This window comes from Rhagoletis pomonella, unplaced genomic scaffold, assembly GCF_013731165.1.
Source record: "Rhagoletis pomonella isolate Grant_MI unplaced genomic scaffold, Rhpom_1.0 Rhpom_scaffold_00008, whole genome shotgun sequence".
NCBI classification, from domain to species: domain Eukaryota; kingdom Metazoa; phylum Arthropoda; class Insecta; order Diptera; family Tephritidae; genus Rhagoletis; species Rhagoletis pomonella.
In genome coordinates, this window is record NW_023458562.1 from 37,431,794 (window position 1) to 37,451,045 (window position 19,252).

At 39.0% G+C, this 19,252-nt stretch overlaps 3 protein-coding genes across 3 annotated transcripts in view; all 3 read left to right on the top strand.

The window, feature by feature from the left end:
* Nucleotides 1-19,252, top strand: part of LOC118744797 (proton-coupled amino acid transporter-like protein CG1139) — a gene marked incomplete in the record, with an annotated part of 239,955 nt that overhangs the window by 126,512 nt on the left and 94,191 nt on the right.
* Nucleotides 10,807-11,815, top strand: LOC118744803 (vitamin K epoxide reductase complex subunit 1-like protein 1). The gene is made up of 3 exons (XM_036478147.1): nt 10,807-11,172; nt 11,251-11,348; nt 11,460-11,815. Exons 1-3 carry the CDS (start codon nt 11,009-11,011, stop codon nt 11,702-11,704), a joined length of 507 nt encoding a protein of 168 aa, XP_036334040.1. The 5' UTR covers nt 10,807-11,008; the 3' UTR covers nt 11,705-11,815.
* Nucleotides 18,852-19,252, top strand: part of LOC118744796 (pro-resilin) — a 2,625-nt gene continuing 2,224 nt past the window's right edge. The window contains exon 1 of the mRNA XM_036478139.1: nt 18,852-19,252. This exon is cut by the window's right edge and continues 511 nt beyond it. Within this exon, the coding sequence (XP_036334032.1) occupies nt 18,852-19,252 (401 nt within the window).

Sequence of the window (19,252 nt, forward strand, 5' to 3'; positions counted from 1 at the left end):
ATGGTCACCGTAAGTATAACCTTTGTTTTCTGAGAGTGAAAAGCAGGAAACAAAAATTTACACAAAATTCCATCACATTTAACGACTGGGCCCACATTTTTTGTGATTTTTGGACGTTATAGTGATCCAATCTTCCCCATATTTCATGTTTAGGTTTTTCGAATAAAAAAGTGAGCACAAACTAAATTTCATCGAAATAGGATGAAATTTAATGTTCCCGCCCACAAGAGTAGAAGGCGTGGCAATCATTCCATCTTTACCAAATTTCATAATTCCCCATTTCTAAGTAAACCTAGAGCACATGTCAAGTTTCAGTGAAATTGTTGCAGGTTTACTATTATTTCCACCTGCCTCCATATAGTCGAAACACTGTGGGTCGTCAGCCATGCAGCTAACAGGGACGTGTCCAAAAACCAACACAACGATTGAAGAGCGATTCGATGCTAGCTGGTTGAGAGAGATCGTAATAGGCCATTCTGCGTTGCGACCTGGTTTATTGCGGTTAGTTCTGCCTGAAAACACTACAGTGGACAGGTAAAGAAAAACTTAGATTAAGAGAGTTCATTGCCGTTAATCGTCCTACCTTCCCTGACGTTTAGCTTGCAACCATATGTGCTGATAGTCGTCAAATCTGATTCTTCATCTGTGTCCCCTTCCTATTCGTTTCTCGCGGGTATTTTTTATTGAGAATGTGTGGTCTAGGCAGAGTAGAGGATTGATATAGTCTAATTTCCGTAAATTACTCGGACGAGTTTCCAGAACCTTCACATGTCCGTATATGAGGTTTCTACATGAAAGGAAGGAAGGGCTCCCTTGACAAGCATGAACGCCCTCTGCTGTAGCCGTTCCATTTTGGCCCTCTTGGGTAGCACGGTCTACTAAACGTTGACCCCGTGGAAGAGTCGTAGGTCGTACCACAGCTATGTACATGCAGTGGGCTTAGTATTCCCCTATTTAGCTATTGGCGTTTTGCAGGCGTACAGTCATGTTCAGTCTAGAATGACGCAAGGCACACTTGACCTTGGTTAAGAGAGTATGGTCACCCCCTCTAAGCAGGATGGTTCCCTTTTAAATAGTAGCACCTCGACCTCGGTGAGGTTGACGCTGAGCTCACATTCCTTAGACTAGTCCTTAAACGCCTAAGGGCATTATGAAGTGACTCGCTCAGAACTAGCAGATGTTTACCCGTTTCTAGTATTGCCAAGTATGTCATCAGCATTTGCTATGACTCGATAATCATTCGTTTTGAGATTTAAAAGCAGGGGAGTTAAGGCTGATTCACATATAACTTTCTTCGCTTTTCTTGATAGTTCTTTGCTTTGACATATAAGATCGATGTAGGCATACGCATGAGTATGCTCACATAAAAAGCGTTTGAAGCAAAGCAAAGCAAAACGAAGCAAAATCTTGGGCAACTCTCAACTTTTGTCCGCTTTGTCAATCAGCTTTCTACATGTATCTTTTCTCGTGCGCTTGCATTTGCATTTATTGACAAAATTGGCGTAAATAGGAATTTTTATTGCTGTTATTAATGCATATTATTATATCGCTATCTATTTTACAGATAAAAAATATGGAGGAAAAGGAGAACGCAAAAGCTATCAAGGCGTTTATTGTAGCATACCTTCTGCGTTTCACGCTTTGTTGTCAAAGTTTGAACTGTCAAGGAAAGCGAGGAAAATTGTATGTGAATGGCTCATTTGACTCCGTAGGAGGGGGGAGAGCAAACCCACTTGGCATGTGCGTTTGGTAACATAAGGTTCATTCCTTATCTTTTTGGACTAAAATCTGAAAAGTGTCAAAATGTCAGAGCGTAAGCAAAATGCGCTCACTAAAAGAGAATAAAAGGAAATAAAGGAAAAGTAAAGGAACGCAAAAAACCAAATTTTTAGTCCAAAGAATGGCAACAACAAAGCTAACGTCAAATAAGAATGTAAATGTATGTACAAAACACCTTCACACAAGCACAAGCACAATAAACACTTACTATATCAATTATTTTTTGCCTCCTTCCAATTTCAATTCACTTTTTTTACTTTTTAGATTATTCTCATTTTTTGCGTATTCTTTAATTTCCGTTAATTTAAATTCAGTTGAGTTTGACACTTTTCAGGATTTTGCCAGAAAAAATTCTTCTGACTAAATCTGACTACTTCGGACTGATGAGAGTCACTCTCACCGAGTGTTGCTCTCTCATTTTTGCTGTCATTTCCGAGTTAAGGAACGCTTTTTGGACTAAATCTGACTACTTCGGACTTTTTCTGACTATTTCTGGGAGATAAGGAACGCTCCCATCCACTCAATCAACTTGAATTGATATGAAAAGTAATATATGTATGTATGTATGTAGGTATATGAATAACGACCGCTTAAAATCGATTTCAAAGTTCTACTTTCGCTGTAGAAATTTTAGGTCTACGTTATGTAGTTTGACTATTGTCAATTAAATCGAATGCTTTGTATTGCATGCGCTCCACGTTTTTCATTTTCAATTTCGTAGATTGTTTATAATGACTTTTGCTAAAATTTCAAAATCAAAAGTTATCAAAACAAATTCTATGGGACTGAGAAATATTATTTTCTACTTTTTAGTCCATTTATAAAAGCGTTGTATATTAAAAAGTTTTTTTTGTATTATTTATTATTACTTAAACATGACGATAGGTTAACCTAGCTTAAGCCTAACCGAGAATTCGGACTTCTAAAATTTTAAATTTTTTGCTTTACCAATGACAAAAGTTATCCTCTGATTGGACTGAAAAACGTAAAATTTTAAATAAGTTATTGTTTATTGATCAGTTTGCTACATATGTATGACTGCCAGTTATGAGTAGTATAAATTATGTTTTCGATTGTTGCAAACGTTTTATGACAAGCTAAACTAATTTTTGGTCAATAATAAAAAATGGCGATAAAAAAGAAAATCGTTGCAATTGAATTGTAAAATTACAAAACTATCTTATGTGAGCACAAAATATAGATGTAGGAGTACATTCACTTCAGAAAATTTGCTTTATTAATTTTAAGTTTTTGGTAAAAAAAAACTGATTTGCGAGCGCTAGCGAATTTTATTACCCATTAAATAAATGTAATCATATTTTCCACTATTATTTCCGTGATTTTGGAATTCTCATACATACATATGTATGTACATATGTAGGTACTCACGTGAAGCCTATGCCCACGATCATCTCCACTGATTAATATGTACTCATATCGCAAAACGATCGCACCAGTTGGTTTATTTGATCACCTGTAAATTTGCGCACATTAGCAGCTAAGAGGGGGTTGGGCGAAGAGCGCCGTCAGCCCAGTTATTGTAGTAATTTGTTAAATTGCCCATCAATTCATTTTGTTTACGAGTACACTTTAACACTCGAAGCGATAAAAGTGCAGCGATAGTGAATGTTCGAGGAAGATGTGCGGGCGCGCGCGCCCAAGGTACCCGCCAAAAATAACACAAAACGCGAACGCGCATGCGCATGTGCATAAACGCTGCACGTACGATAGTTAAACATAACTACATGCAACTTTACAATTCCAATAACAACCTTACACCCACACATATACATACATATGTATTTATATATGTAGCTACACGTTTGTGCCATAAAAGGTGGCTAAATCAACACAGCGCAGTCTTCTTGTCTCAAGGTGAATTTGAATATTGTTGGCATGTTTGGCCAATGCGATTGTTTATTGTCACACTCGAATGCATTCATATTGGGCAATTTGTTGAGTACATATAGTGAAAAAAGGGTGTTTTTTAAATTTATTTTTCCAATATGTTTAAATTCTATTGTTTTAAACTTTTGCGCGCAGTTACATTCTGTTCTTAAGCATCCATTTAAACTTGGTACTCCTCATAGACAGAACGCGCGCCTACTTGCCCCCACAAAACTACATTTAATGCTTCTGTCTTACCTCTGCGTGATGCGCATGCGCGCGTTGCTTCATAAACCGTTTAACGCTATTTGAAATTGAAATAAAACCAGCAAACCTATTAAAGACGTGCCGATTGTTCTTGCGCTAATGTGGAAGGAAGCGTAGTCATTTATTTCGGTGTTAAAATTTTGTATTTATCTCTGCTGATTGCCACACTTTTCTACTGATTTAAGAGCCAAATGAGCCTTGTGGTACTGTTATCCAAAAAGTCGATTGCATCATTTTATATATTGCATCTCCTTTAAGCGTCACATTTGTCACAATGCGCAGTTGGAGACAGGAGACACTTTCGTAAACAAGGAGCTAAGTAGGCAGACAAATTCAGATAGGCAATCACTCGCTCAATCAGTTAGGCAGTTACTGGATTCACTCAGACAGTCAGTTACCCTCTCAGTCAGTGTGTCAGTGGGGCAGTGTGATGATTTTTTCAAAGCGGATGGGGACGCGCGAATACATTTTGCTCGCAAATCAACATCTTTTCGAAAGCAAATCATAGTCGATTTGTTCATCTGTAAAATTTCGTTAAACTCTACATTCCTTTTTGTCTGTTATTTTTTTAATTTCATTCGCAATCAGTGCCCATATGCTATAGTATGTATGTAAAATTCAGTCGCATACATGCACATGAAAAAGTCGTGATGTAATAAATTAAGAGGTAACTTGCTTCATTTGCGCACAAAAAATCAGAAATACTTGCATTTGAGACAAGATTGGTTTAAAAACTATCTGATATAAAAAAACGTTAAGGTTGAATTACTTGGAGGCTTCTAATAAAAGTTAGGGGGGTTTGTTGTTGGCGATAAGGGATTAGCCGTATTCTGAACTGGGCCAGTCCATAACCCACACAAAACACAAAATTATGTAACCATCCCCGTCTAATTTTGAGAGTTTAATGCTTTGACAGGGGTTGAGACCCGGTTTCAAAGAGTAATATTCATATACAATACGTATTCTGTTGTTAGTCCTTCCATTTTATTCGTGAGCGTCCTTTGTTTCGCTGTTCACCCATTGACGCCCCGTCGAAGGATCTTTTAACTCGAGCCTCGTCAACCATGCGTACATGTCCAACCCAGCGCAATCGTTGTATTTGTATGCGCATAACTACGTCCAAAAGCTCGCACAGCTCGTCATTCTATCTTTTTCGGTACTCGTCGCCCACGCTCATACTACGTAGGTATCCTAGGTAGACAAAGCCCTACACTGCCTCAAAAGTTGAGGTATTCACTACAACCAGGACATCTATTGTGCCCTCTTTCTCCTTATGAACCTCGCTAAGTCCTAACGACCGGTCACTACCTCAACCTGCCAACAGTGGCGTGTGTCGTAATATGCGCTGTACTTGGACGAAGAAAGCTTGCCACGTAACCCATCCAGTGTACAGAGTCTTTGTCTAACCAATCAAGGCTGTTGTGTGAATTGGAAATGAACGTGGCAGCGGGCGGTGAAATACTGGCAATGCACCCAGCAGGAGACGGAGGCTACACGTTCGTACGACTTTTTTGGTGAATGCATGAGTAATAACACAGAAATCTACTGGATAACGATGTGACCGAAGGCTTTACAAACTCCATACAGTCTGTCTCTATGCCTCTTCAATAAAGAAGGGTGGTGTTCGCAGGAAGCCTACTGATGTCCAGCAATGTCCTAATGTGGCGAATTCTAATCTTGTATCGGATACTGCTTCAAAAAAAAAAATACCGTATCAAGCTTATCAGGATCGACAAGGAAATCTGTGGTGACAGGTAATAAGGTCAATGGAAATAAGGTCAATTGAGTTTATTTCCCACCCCGGTGCGCAATAAAGTCAATTGACATTATTACCTTTTCAAAAGCGAAATAAAGTCAACAAATATTTGAAAATAAAGTCATTGACGCTATTTCCTCATTCAAATGGAAATAGCGTCAACAATGCTTAAAGTATGTCGATTCATAGAAAAAAATGTTGTTCTTACAATAAACATTGCCCCGTAAGTGTTGTTTTTTAATAAATGAAAAAGGTTATTGCCGAATCCTCAGTGTTGTGATATTAATCCACACACAATCATGAACCACCAATTGATTTTATTAAACAAATTTAAATTACGAATATGTAAAAACACGATGCGAAAAACTAAACGCCTGCGCACAGCTGGAATACGAGAAATATTTGAAGAAAGAGTGTGGAAATGATCCATAACTTGCAAAACATGTTTCGTTTCCACAAAAATAAAGCGAACACTATTAAATTGAAGAAACAGTCCATGTCCAAAAACCCCGGAGGAGGAACACTGAAAGAATTCTGTGTTTTAAATTAGCATATTTTGAACGAATTCGGAATGTCTAAGGTGGAAAAGAAACCAACCTTTCTATAAGGAAACAATTATAGAAAAAGACTTTTCTTACACTGTATTCATGTCTCCGCCAGCAATTTGTGACGACATCATTTAAAAGCAGCTAAGTAGAATGACGACACTATTTATTAGATGGCACATTCAACGAGCCAATGTGCCAAAATGCGGGTATAAACAATTATTGATTATTTAATATCGGAACCGAGATCATATAAGTTAATTAATTGGTTTTCACACACTTTTGAAACACAAATTATATGCCTTTTTACTGCAGACAAGTTGTTGCCCCAAAACACAGCAGAAATCTTCCAATCAGGGCTGCCAACTATCCTTAGTTATGAGGTGCCATATTGAGGATAAAAGAGTGCCAAAATGCGCCAAAGAGAAAAATAAAAGTGCCAAAAAAGGTGTTATTCCTTTTAATCATTCACATTTATCAATAAAATAAAGCCACATTTTCAAAACAAAAGTGCAATGATAAAATAGGATAAACCAGTTGAATGGCCTTTATAAATTAGAAAATTTTAGTTGAGAAAAAGAAGTGCAAGCAAAGGATTTCACAAAACTGAATTGAAATGTTATTTTTTTTACAAAAGTGCCATTTTGGCACTTTATGCCAAATTGAAAAATTAAGTGCCATTTGAAGTAAAATAGGGACAAATGGCACAGTTTGTGCCAAGGCATCCCTGCATCCAATAACTTACAAATATAAAAAGGTGAAATATCGAGGGCTTGAATTCATTAATACCCTCTATCTGCAATTTGCACAAAAACTAATTTGTGATTTTAGAAACCATCTGGGTCCTGTCGTTATATAAGGTAACATTAATATCACTGATGACAGTTAAAGCTTAGGTGGATTTTTATATCAGAATCTCATCTTTGTGAAAAATGTGCAGATAAAGGGTATTATTGAATATAAGCCCTCGATGCTTAAAATATATAAAAATTTTATTTCAACGTATACAAAAAATAAATCTACCTGCGTTACAGCACGGCAGGAGACGGGGAAGGGGGGCCGCGGGCCGCCGCGAAGCTAAGCAAATTTAATGTTTGAAAGAGAAATAATGTCAATGGATTTTATTTCGTTTTTAAAAAGGTAATAATGTCAATTGACTTTATTTCGCACCAGGGTGGGAAATAAAGTAAATTGACCTTATTTCCGTTGATCTTATTACCTGTCACCAAATCTGTTACTCAGAACAAATAAACAAGTGGCGCAAAGTTTGGCTGCAGTAAAACTGTTTATGCCGCTATTTTGAAATGTCAAACCTTCTGCTTTTCGAAAACTTCTGTTGCGACAAAACCTAATGAAAACATTCTCTCTAATTCAAGCAGCAGAGTGCCGGTTACTAAGATGAATTTGCAATACTATAAAGCCGCCATATCACTCTTAAGTAGGAGGCAAACCGTACCGCATACAAAACCCCAAATAATTTTCAAAGTCCTTCGAATATGATTTAAACACTTTTACATTAGAAGCATCGTTGCATTTTCGTTGCAGCTTCATAGCCCAACTCCATGGCGGCAGTCAGCCATTCAGTCAATCTTGAAAGTCATGCAGACCTTATACCCCAAATAATTTTCTGGTATAATAAAATGTGACCTTCGCCCTTTACTGGTGAGTGGTTGGCAGCAGGTTTCTTCTCGGCTACAACCCTTGTAAAGAAATGCTGCTTTTTCGACTTTTAAGAAGAAGGGACTGGTATTACTTCGCTACTCTTCCCGGACTGCAGACCGAGTCATTGACACTCAGACTCAAACGATCCACAATTATTTCTTTCCAAAGGCTGTCACTTCAGTAGCTTTCCCTAAAGTTTTTGTGACATTTTTATACTGTCGAAAATCGTTTTTCTTTTTTCTAGGCAAACCCCTAACGCCATGCCGAAACTGTGGACTAACTAAAGCTTCAAAGTCCTTCGAATATGATTTAAACACTTTTACATTAGAAGCATCGTTGTATTTTCGTTGCAGCTTCATAGCCCAACTCCATGGCGGCAGTCAGCCATTCAGTCAACCTTGAAAGTCATGCAGATGTTAGTTATGATTTATTTTCGCAGTATTTAGTATTTTTCTGTGTTGTTGTTTTCTCTCAGCACATATGCAGTTGTTTTTAACTGGCCACACAATTAACCACAAATTCGAAAGATTCTTTCCTGCTCGCATCCATACATACATAGGATACATAGCTCATGCGCAATGTCTTGCTAATGCTACAATGGCATATATTTATGCACTTATGATTGCTACACAACAACAACATAGTCTTGTGTAATATTTTGTTGTTTTTTTAATTACATATATTTAAATTTATTAACTTAGAAAGTTAACTTAAATGTGGCATTCAATGTTATGTGCATGCAGTTAGCAAGCGACATGAAGGCTGAAGCTATAACGCGAGCAAGCAAGAATATGTTGCAGCAGCGTCGGCGGTGGCGGCCACGTGCAACATGCGGATCCGCTTTGCCGTTGGAGTGGAGCGCTTTTTGCCGCCTTAATGTTGTTTGTTTTACCACAATTTTTCGGCTGCTGCAAGTAGTAATTCTATTTTTTGGCTTTAAGTTTCTAAATGTTTCGTTTTTGATTTGTTTTTTTTTTTTTCTACTTGTGGGATCTCGAGCATTTTCTGTAACTGCACGCGTCATGATTTATTTTGCATTTACTTTTGGCAGCACGTTCTTCACTAGGACAGACACACACACATATGTATGCACATAAAAGTCAGCCCGTTCGTTCATCCATTTGTTGCATGAAGAATTGCTCAACGTCTTGTGGCAATAGTTTGAAATAATTAAGTTATACTTTGCAGTTGGATTGCGCTGACTTGGTGACTGCTGAAAAAAGAGTGGTGTGTATTTTTTTTTTTATCATTTTCATCACCTCACGCATCGCAGTCACAGGTCCGCAGTAACTAAATAAATATTTAAACAACATTTAAATGGTATGCTGATTTATTAGAAGCAATTAAATCATACCGTTAGCAGTTCATAAAAGGCATTAACCTGCCGCTGGAGGTTAGCTGCGAGAATGCGACTATGTGAATTTACATAGCTGTAAGCTTAATATTTGTAGGATAGCTACCATGTCAGAAAATTTCGGTAGCACATAATGTTCATTATATTTTAGCTTCCGTTTCTCTTATCTTATCGCCCAATATTTAATATATTTTGCATAACACGCCCCACGTGATTTTGTCTTGCAAATGCCTGTTACAGAGCCCGATTTAGGCTGGGTTCGTCTAAACTAATTTATTAAAGCTGCGAAGATGGGAATGAGAAAATTTCCAAAACCATATAGTATGCATATGGCGACACATATGGTGACACGAACAGCTTTGATAGCACTTATTTGTTATATAAATATGTATTAATGTTGTTTTATTATTTTTCTCGGACAATTGGTGCCGCAGGCTTTGGCAAACTTAGTCATCGAGCCATACTTGGTTGAAAAACGCATAAAATTTGTCCAAACTTTAGAAGCTAAACTATGTCCACTGCAAGAAATAACTATGCACCCACAAGGAGTCACTGTTTGGTGTGTTTTTGGACTGGCGGAGTCATCGGGCGGTACTTCTTCGAAAATGATGCCGCCGGTAGCGCTATTACGGTGAACGGACGTTATCGTGGCATGATAACAAACTGTTTATGAGCATAGTTAGATGACACGAACGGGGACAATATGAGGTTACCACAGGACGGCGCCACTTGCCACACAGTGAATGAAAGAGTGGCATTATTCCGATCATCTACAGGCTTCTTGAATCATCTTAAAATGTCGCTTTTTCTGTATATTAAGCCTAGTTCCCATGAACACTGCAACCTTACTTGCAGGTATACTTTGTGATCTGGTGTCCCTCAGTCTGCACAGGGACGACGAACCCAACTCTTGCTCAGAGTGAACTAAAACTAACAAAGGATGATGGAAATTCGTTATAAAATAAATACACAATACTCCTAGCCTATCTATCGGAAGCACCAACGTTCAAAAACAAATTAGAAACTGACGGGTACCCAGTGAGAATTCCTTCTCGGACCTATTTAGCATTCGCTTCAAATCTGCGCTCCAAATTTTTTCTCGTTTCCGCTTCTCTATGAGACTGTGCGCGGCTTGGGGGCGACTTGATTGCCATTTACACTACCCACTTCATTTAAACGCCACACTAAAAAAAAAAACGGTTTCTCTCGAGACCTGGTCAAAATGTCAAAAATTTACAAAAACAGTTCACTGTACATAATTGTATAATTTCCTTTGCCACCTGTTGCTTTCAAATACAATCACAGACTTGTTCGCTCCTGGAGCTGTCAAAATAATTCAGCATCAAACATTGTAAACAGATTGCTTCCAAGAACAGGAGTAATCGGGGGCGAAGGGAATGTATGTAACTTAAAAAAATAAATCACTCCTACGCATGCGCCTCAGGGTGGCCAGCTGCATAAAAATTAGTCACAACACTATGGTACAAGTTGCTGCTCGACGCAAGATTTGTACAGTGGCCACTCTAAACATCGCACACATTCACACCGACAAAGGTCCAAACAAAGTTCATACCCAATCACAATTATTTGCGATAATCGAAAATAAATTTTATTTGCATTAGTTAGTGGTGCTCTTAAAACGCTTGCGAAACGTTCGCAAAGCGGTGTTTCAGAGCTTCAGTGATTAAAGTTTACAAAGAGAAAGTATATTAAAATTATCTATTAAATAATAGTACCTAATAAAATAAACTCTCGCGAATGAGTGCAACAACATTTCGACGTTTTTGTGCCAGCTGCCTTGTTGGCCTGCTGCTCTCCTCCTACGCCACCTATGTGGAGTTGCGAGCGGAAAAGGATGCTAGCTACGTGGCAATGTGCGATTTGAGTCCGAAAGTCAGTTGTACGGCGGTGTTTACTTCAAGGTGAGTTATTACAAATATATATTTAGTGAAATTCTCAATAAATTATTAAAATCTCAAAATTGTTGCATTATTTTGCAGCTACGGCAGAGGTTTTGGCCTAACAAAATATTTAACCAGCTGGAATCCACCGAATGGCGTGCTAGGCATTACCTTCTATATTTTGCTGCTGCTGTTGAGTGAGTGAAACTTAAAAGTGTTATTAACAATTTTTGCTTCCATTAATATTTGAATATATGTATACCTTTGTTGAAAAAACCGTTGAAATTTTTGCCTTTACCTTTCCTCAGCTCCACCACGCCATCACTTGCTCTCACTGCTGCAGCTTTTACTCTGCTTCGTTTCGAATTTACTTTCCGTTTACTTGGCTTATTTGTTGTATTTTGTACTGGAGGACTTATGTGTCGTTTGCGTTTCGATTTATGTTGTTAATTTCGTTTGTTTGTTGGAGTCATGGAAAATTTACAAACAGATTTGGTGCAACAACGTTAAAGCTCATTCGAAAGTGCAAAATGGCAGCAATAAGAATAATTAGAAATATACATAAATACATTCATACATACATATGTTGAAAAATTTCAATATTTTAAGATTTTGAAATGTAAAAAATAAATTGTATTAATTAAACTCAAAAATTTTAATTGAGCCTTAGCGAACTTTTGCTCTTTCTAGACTAGAGTGCCGTAAAACAAGGAAGCATTGATACCGTAAACGCATATTGTATTTCGTTTATGATTCCCTAACCCCTGAGTGCCCAAAATAACCTCAGTCTACTGAATTGTCAAGTCGTCAATTTATATTGGTAAAAAAATTCGTAACATTAAGAAATTGACAGCACTCGAATTCATAAGTGGGCTTGAACGATGGCCGGCATAATGCTCTGCCAATGCAGGGTCGGATGGCGATCCCTCTTGTAGTACCAAAAACAGTGGATACTGGTGCAAGATAGATAGCAAGCTGTTGTGGCTGTTAACTAAATTCTCACTGACTACGGTTGATGATAACTATCGGCGGATTCAGTTTATGGATTACCCTCCCGGAAAACAGTTTATGATCACTCTCGGTGCTGACTGTGGTTTAAACTTAATTTAAATGCTCGAGCTAACCGGTTTAAACGAAAATTAGCCAATTAAGTGTCAGCCTCAACAGATGACGCATGTATGAGTGTGTATGACTTGGCTTCTGAGGTGCTGAGAAAAGACAGAAAATTTTGCTCTACATCATGATGTGCACCCTAGCTGGGAGTATTTGGGTCTTTCTGTGTAAATTATGCTCGCGCAACATCAGAAGGCATACCGTGATGGTCCTTAGCTCGGCGTTCTGACAAGACGCAGGCGCTAGAATAATTAAGTACCAGCCGGCCAATCGTCATTTATGTTGCCATCACTGTTTCTTTGTATTGTTTCCCCTATTTCTACATCGAACGATTTGAGGACGCTGCGTCGCGGCCTCATACTTTATTGATGTAAAAAGGTAACGCCTAAAATATTCAAGTTTTTTATGGTCACCATGGTTATAGATATCAGCGGGTATGCCTATGTACAGCTTAATCTCCTACGTCCAAGTAGACGTAATAATTTCTTTTGATTTCGTATTGGAAAGGTTAAGTTTCAGTATTGCGAATAAGCTGAAAAAGATCTGACAGATTAGACCAAGAAAACGCATTCTAATGAGGAAGGCAGTTTAGAGATATAGAAAATAATAAGATGAGGTTGGAATAGTTGAGCTATCCTTAATTAGGCATTCAAGAATGGAATGCCAGCTATGAAAACAAAATGGTAAGGCTTTTGCTTTTTGCAAGCTCCGGGGTGACTCTGTTAACTTTATCACCGTGATTTCCGAAGATCCAAAGCTAAAGTATATTACAACTCTTTCAAAATCTGGAACGAAATAGTCTTGTCCACTTAGGGTCATAACATTAAACGAGTTCTTCTTTGTGTTTTTTTTTTTCTTACGACACTTTGAACCCTTAACTTCCTTCAATAAAATTTCACTTCGCTAACGGATTATTTATTAAAATTACAATCGGCCATCTCCAGAAAAAAAAACATCCGTTGACCCACTGCCCGCCATCACCTGTCTAATCAAAAAATAATAGAAAGTAACGTCACTTAAACTTAATACTTTTACGTTCACAAAAACAAAACTATGTGCGAATATAAGTATATCGGCGAACACTTCGGCATGTTCTACTCGCGCACAAACAATAAACTGCGATTAAGTGCAACATATTAACTTGCATTGTGTACATGACGTTAATCGCTGGTGGAGGGTCAAAAAGGCAAAGCCACCGATGAGCGAGACTCGATATGCTGTCACCTACCACAACTTAAAGCGAGCAGGCAATTGTAAGCACCCTCATACTATTCCTGCTGAGAAAGAAAAAAGCTGCAAGCGAGCAAACTAGTACATATAGTAAGTACATTAGGGTGACTCACTAAACAGAAATTGCAGTTGTAAACCTTATTCATAAAACTTATTGTATTATGAGACTTCCGCCAAAATATTTCAGAAAATACTAAGATTAAAGTGAACTGGATCAATTTGAAAATGCCTTAAAAATCGTGTTTTATATGTAAAATTAGTTTTTAAAAACAGTTTGTCCAAAAAAATCCACTTAGAGTAAGAAGAGTTAAGGCTGAGATAATTTTTTGGAAAATATATTTATAAAAATAGACTTTTTTTATAAAAAAAACTCAATTTTTGAACTTATTTTCAAATCGGCCCAGCTCACTTTAATCGTAACGATTTTCGGAAATATTTTTGCAGTAGCCTTAAAATATAATAAATTGTATAACTCCGATGGAACCATTTTTTTTTTGTATAGAGTGTGATGCACCCTAGTGTACATACATACACACTTACGTACGTGCAAAGTGTGTTGACAAATTAACGAAATCGCTAGCGACCCTTTGGCCTCAAGCGCACTACAATCACCGAGATTCCATAACAAAATCAAAAATAAATACAAACTAACTAACTAAAATACAATTCTGTAATATTCGTCTTATAGGAAAATTTATATCCGTTTAAGTGTTGTGACGAGTGCAACTCGTTCAATAACCAAACACAGGGAGGGGGGAGTAGAAGCTGAATTTTTTGAACGCGCGGGCGCGCGCTCGCTTTAAAAAGCGAATCTGCCGCAATCACGCATTCTGGGTACCTACATATGTACATACGTATGAGCACTTACTCCCCACTCGTAGCTGTAAATTGCATGAAAAATATTATGCAATTAATTTTGTAGCACGTTTTGCGCGCTAAGCATCGAGTACTAAACGCTGAACGCCGCGCTTTGAGTGCTAAGCATAACAGTCAGACGCGCGCGGCAGCTGCATGACGGCGGAGGAGGATCTGGCGCTGCAGTGCGCTGGTCTGACCTGGCATGGCTTCGCTTGGCGTTTGGCTGGCGCTCCAGTTGGTGGTCGTGCGTGTAGCAGTTTTCGTTTATTTTAATTGTTATTATTGTTGTTGTCAACGCTAAGCACGTGTGTTCGCTCTGGCAATGCAATTTTCGCTCTTGTTGTTGTTTTTGTTGTGCCCCTGGCTGTGTTTTCCAGTTCACTTACAATTCTTGTGCGTTGATATTTTAATCACGTTTCAACACAATTTTACATAGATCCTCTTCTTTATCTGCTGCTGTTCTGTGGCTTGGCGGTGTTGCAGGTCGGCGCTTAAGGGCATCGCGTACGTGCATATCTACGACTCGGTAAAATGAATTGCTAGCAATTTTTTATTACTATTTTCTAGCTACTGTTGGTACTACTTATTGCGTATCCGCGTCGCAAGCAGTAGTCAATATTTGGAATACCCATCAAGAATTATTCTGCAATTTTTAAATGTGAAGTTAAAGCTAATGCCCGTTGTGCTCCGCCAACCGCAGAACTGTCATTCAATAATAGGGATGCGTTCCTTTACTTTTAATGGTGACCTCAGGCCACGAAACAGTGATTAATATTTAAGTACATACAGCTTGGATGTCCGATCTCACTATCTCATGTAGTTGATTTTTTCAAAGCTCGCAGAGTGTCATTCCAGTTCAGGCAGGAGGAGGTCAATATGTCACGTGAAGAGTTCATTGGGACTGTCCTCAGGCCAGCGTGCTTTCTTTTTTGCTCTGGTGCTTGGTAATTGATCACCATCGTGATTCCTAGTGGAGTGACTTCATTAAAAGTTGAATCAATCAATCAATGATAGGTTGAGGCCTGACTCATTACGGACGACATAAACCTAATATTTGGAGATGTAAAATCAGCAAGAAAATTATGTTTTGTATCGAGCTGGGATGATTCAGACTCAACGATATAATCTGAATTAACGGAGGAGGCTAAGGCTGACCGACATTGCATGCTTGTGCTGATAGGGTTCTTTGTGGGTTCAAGTTCTTATAAATGGAGTAGCAACCCAGAAACTAAATGATTGTGCCCAATCCGACTGCATTGGGGCGAAAATTGACACTAATACTAGATTGCAATCTCTAGTTTTTACTGGTATTTTTACTATGTTAGCATCTTCTTAGCGAAAGTACATAGTCAGGCGGGCCAAAATAGACTGGCACTGTAAGATGAGAATAAGGACGAATTGACAAAATCAAAATTCGTAATGGGCGAACAACATTTTCCTCTCGGGATAATCAATGGCTTGAATAGAATAGAACTAGCCGGCCTAAGGCAGTCAGACAGTCTTTAAAAGAAATGGTGAAGGAGAGATCGCCACATCTCCAAATCAGACTTCTTTCACGTCTTCAGCTGTGGTCTATGTGCAAAGTCAGCATACTAACCGCTGAGTTAAGCACTCTTCGTAAACTCAATTTGCTTATCCTTTTTTTGTTGGATTGAGGTTGAGTCCGGCCCTGTTTCCACAATATCTTGGGCTGTGTGGAGCGTACCCTGCCTTCGTCCGAGACAATCAAAGAAAAAATATCCATACCTAAAAAAATTTCTGGGATGCAGTAATCTCCAAACAAAAAAAGCAGGAAAATCTTGTTACATTATGTTTACATACCAATAAAACCAGAAAAAGAAAAGGTATTTCCAGATTAAGTATTGTAAGGAATCGATTCACCACTACCGCTTTACCAAAACAAAGTCTAATAAAAAATGTAAGCAGATTCAACGACAACTGCCCACCAACCAACTAAACCAAGCTGAGGTCCTTTTAACTCTTTAAACACTAGTGTTACATATATGTAACGCTCGAATTACGTGGAGTAATATTGTTGTTATTCAAATTTTTATTACATAACAAAGATTCACAAGTGTTACATATATGTTTCAGGTCATACAGACACCCCTTTAAAGAGGTCGAAACTTTTCATTATGGGTTTTTGAACATATCCTCTCTTTTAGTGTCCTCCAAAATTTTTTTTCATCTCAATTTCCTCTTTTGCTTTCGCGTTTAATGAGTTAAGAAGGCTTTACTATATATAGGGTGATGCAGATGTCGTTAATGTTTTTTCATACAATGAATACTACACACTTTGGCAAACTTAATCATGGAGCGATACTCAGTTGAACAACGCGTAAAACTGCAAGAAGTGCATTTCGCGCATTGCGATGAGGCACATTTGAGTAAAACTGCCGCATTTGGGCTGCTAAAAAACTACATGTCATTCAAGAAAGAACTATGCACCCACATCGAGTCACTTTTTCGAAAATGATGCCGATAAAACAGGATGACAAACTTTTTATGACCTGAATTAGATGACATCGACTTGGACAATATGTGGTTTCAACAGCGAGCGAACCTCCCAGGACGCGTTATCTTTGGGGCTTTGTGAAAAGTATGGTCTACGCTAATAAACCCATCCAGTGTTGACAGAGAAGTCGTGGTAGGCATTTAACGGATATCGTGATTTGTAAATAAATGGCATAGAGTAAAAAACATGACGAAATAAAAAATTTCATTTCGACAACTTTTGCTTTATTGAATCACCCTGTAAATAATTTTGAAAACTGTGATCACTCAGAATTCTCCGAATAAACGAGAGCTCAGTAAATTTTGTGAAATACTGATTGATCCTCGAAAGTATCCAGGTGATTATATGTAGGACTACCACCATTCTTTAATGAACTTCGTGAAAAGAAATAAATTCGGGAACCTCATATTTTTGATCGATGACTTAAGGATATGCTTCTTTTTTCACTTCATCCAGAATGGATCTTTATGCAATTTAAAGCTGTTACACAACTGCTCATCGTTCCATTCCTGCCGACATCACTGTCACACGACTTCTGCTTGCTTCATTGAGAATTATTCAGTGAATGTCTACGCTGCAACAATGCCAACTTGAAATTGACTAACTAAATTAAAAAGGTGCAAACGAATACAGCATGCACTATAGCACAAGCACACACACAAACACGGCCTTCCACAACACATATGTATGTGGCCGTCAGCCAGTAACTAAAGATACTAGTAGTAGCGCGCGCTAAGTCACACATCACAAGCACCTTTGAGATAATGACCTGGTCGATAATCAGCCAAGCGAAAAAACTGATCTGCTTAATTTTGGCAACGCAGTGCAAGCGATGAACTTATGCGTTCTCTAGGCTACCAGTTGATGCAATGGCATTGGTGTAGGACGCCTAAGTAAAGCGCGCGCACGCGCTATCTATCGTTGATTGCAGCGTTTTTGCACCCACTCTCAGCGCACATACATACATATGAATGTTTAGATATGATTTAAGAAAAAAATTATATCTACCAGCCGATTTCTCAAGATTTTTTCAACACGCTGCTTGTGCTATTGTTGGCTTCTTTCTGTATTAATATTTTGCGACAAAATATCTTTTTCACCCCAGCCGCCTTTGCGTCACATTTTGCACACATTATGCCACTTCAGGGCGAACGTTGTTTTTTGGCGGCTGCTGACTTTTGATTTTGTTAGCTCAGCTTAACAAACGAGTAAGCGATTTTGAGAGAATCTTTGCTTCATCTGCTTTGGTTTGGCGGCCGAATGACTGGCTGGCTGGCTGCCTTTGAACGCGAGCCCAGCAATGTTGGCTGCAGGAGAACAAAATGAAGATGAACGGTGGCAATGGCGATGGCGATGCCGGCGACGGCCTAGTTGAATGACGAGTGGCACTGACGCCGCGCAAACAGCCACACAACCCATAGCAATCGCTTTGTTTTAAGCGCTGCTCGCTGTATGGAGTATTTGCAGCATCGCGCATCAATTGACAACAAAAACAATGAGCCAAAACAAAATCATATCTCGCCATCGCTGAAGAAATCCTCTCGCTTTTCGAATGGCTCTTCTGTTGTATTTATTAATTTATTTTGGTTTGTTTGGTGCAACCCGTTCGCTTCATCTGCCGCCTCCGAAAAGTAGCTAACCAGCCATCTTCATATGCGCCAGCGCCGTTGCGTCTTCGTCGCATATTGCATATAAATATGCCAACAGTTGGTGGTTGGAAATCAGTCAGAATTTGGATTGTAATCATTTGATTTGAATTTAGATAGTTGTAGAGTCGGAAGAGTGAGTCTAAAAGGATAAAGGCCGCACAGCGAAATAAAGTGTACGCCATCGTACCACAGTGTAATAGGCACACAGCTGGACGGATAGAGAGGACGTTAGGTCCTGGCATAAGAAGTTTTTGTGTTCATAGCTACTTCTGTAATTAAATCATATTCGCTGATACTCAGGCCTATTCGGGCACACCAAAAATAAATTTGCCGCCATGTCGAGAGTTGGGTGTTTCGTGAGCCTACTGTTGGTAACATCAGCGGTGATAGCGCGCCCCGAACCACCAGTGAGCTCCTACCTGCCACCATCAGCAAATGGAAATGGTAATGGCGGCGGTGGTGGCGCTGGACGTCCCTCATCCACCTATGGCGCACCTGGTTTTGGTGGTGGCAACGGTAATGGCAATGGAAATGGAGGCAGCGGCAGCCGTCCCTCATCCACGTATGGCGCGCCCGGTTTAGGCGGTAATGGTAATGGAGGTGGACGGCCCTCAAGCTCATATGGCGTGCCAGGTGCAGGTGGAAATGGCAACGGCAACGGTAACGGTGGTGGACGTCCGTCTTCAACTTACGGCGCGCCCGGTTTAGGTGGAAATGGCAACGGAAACGGTAACGG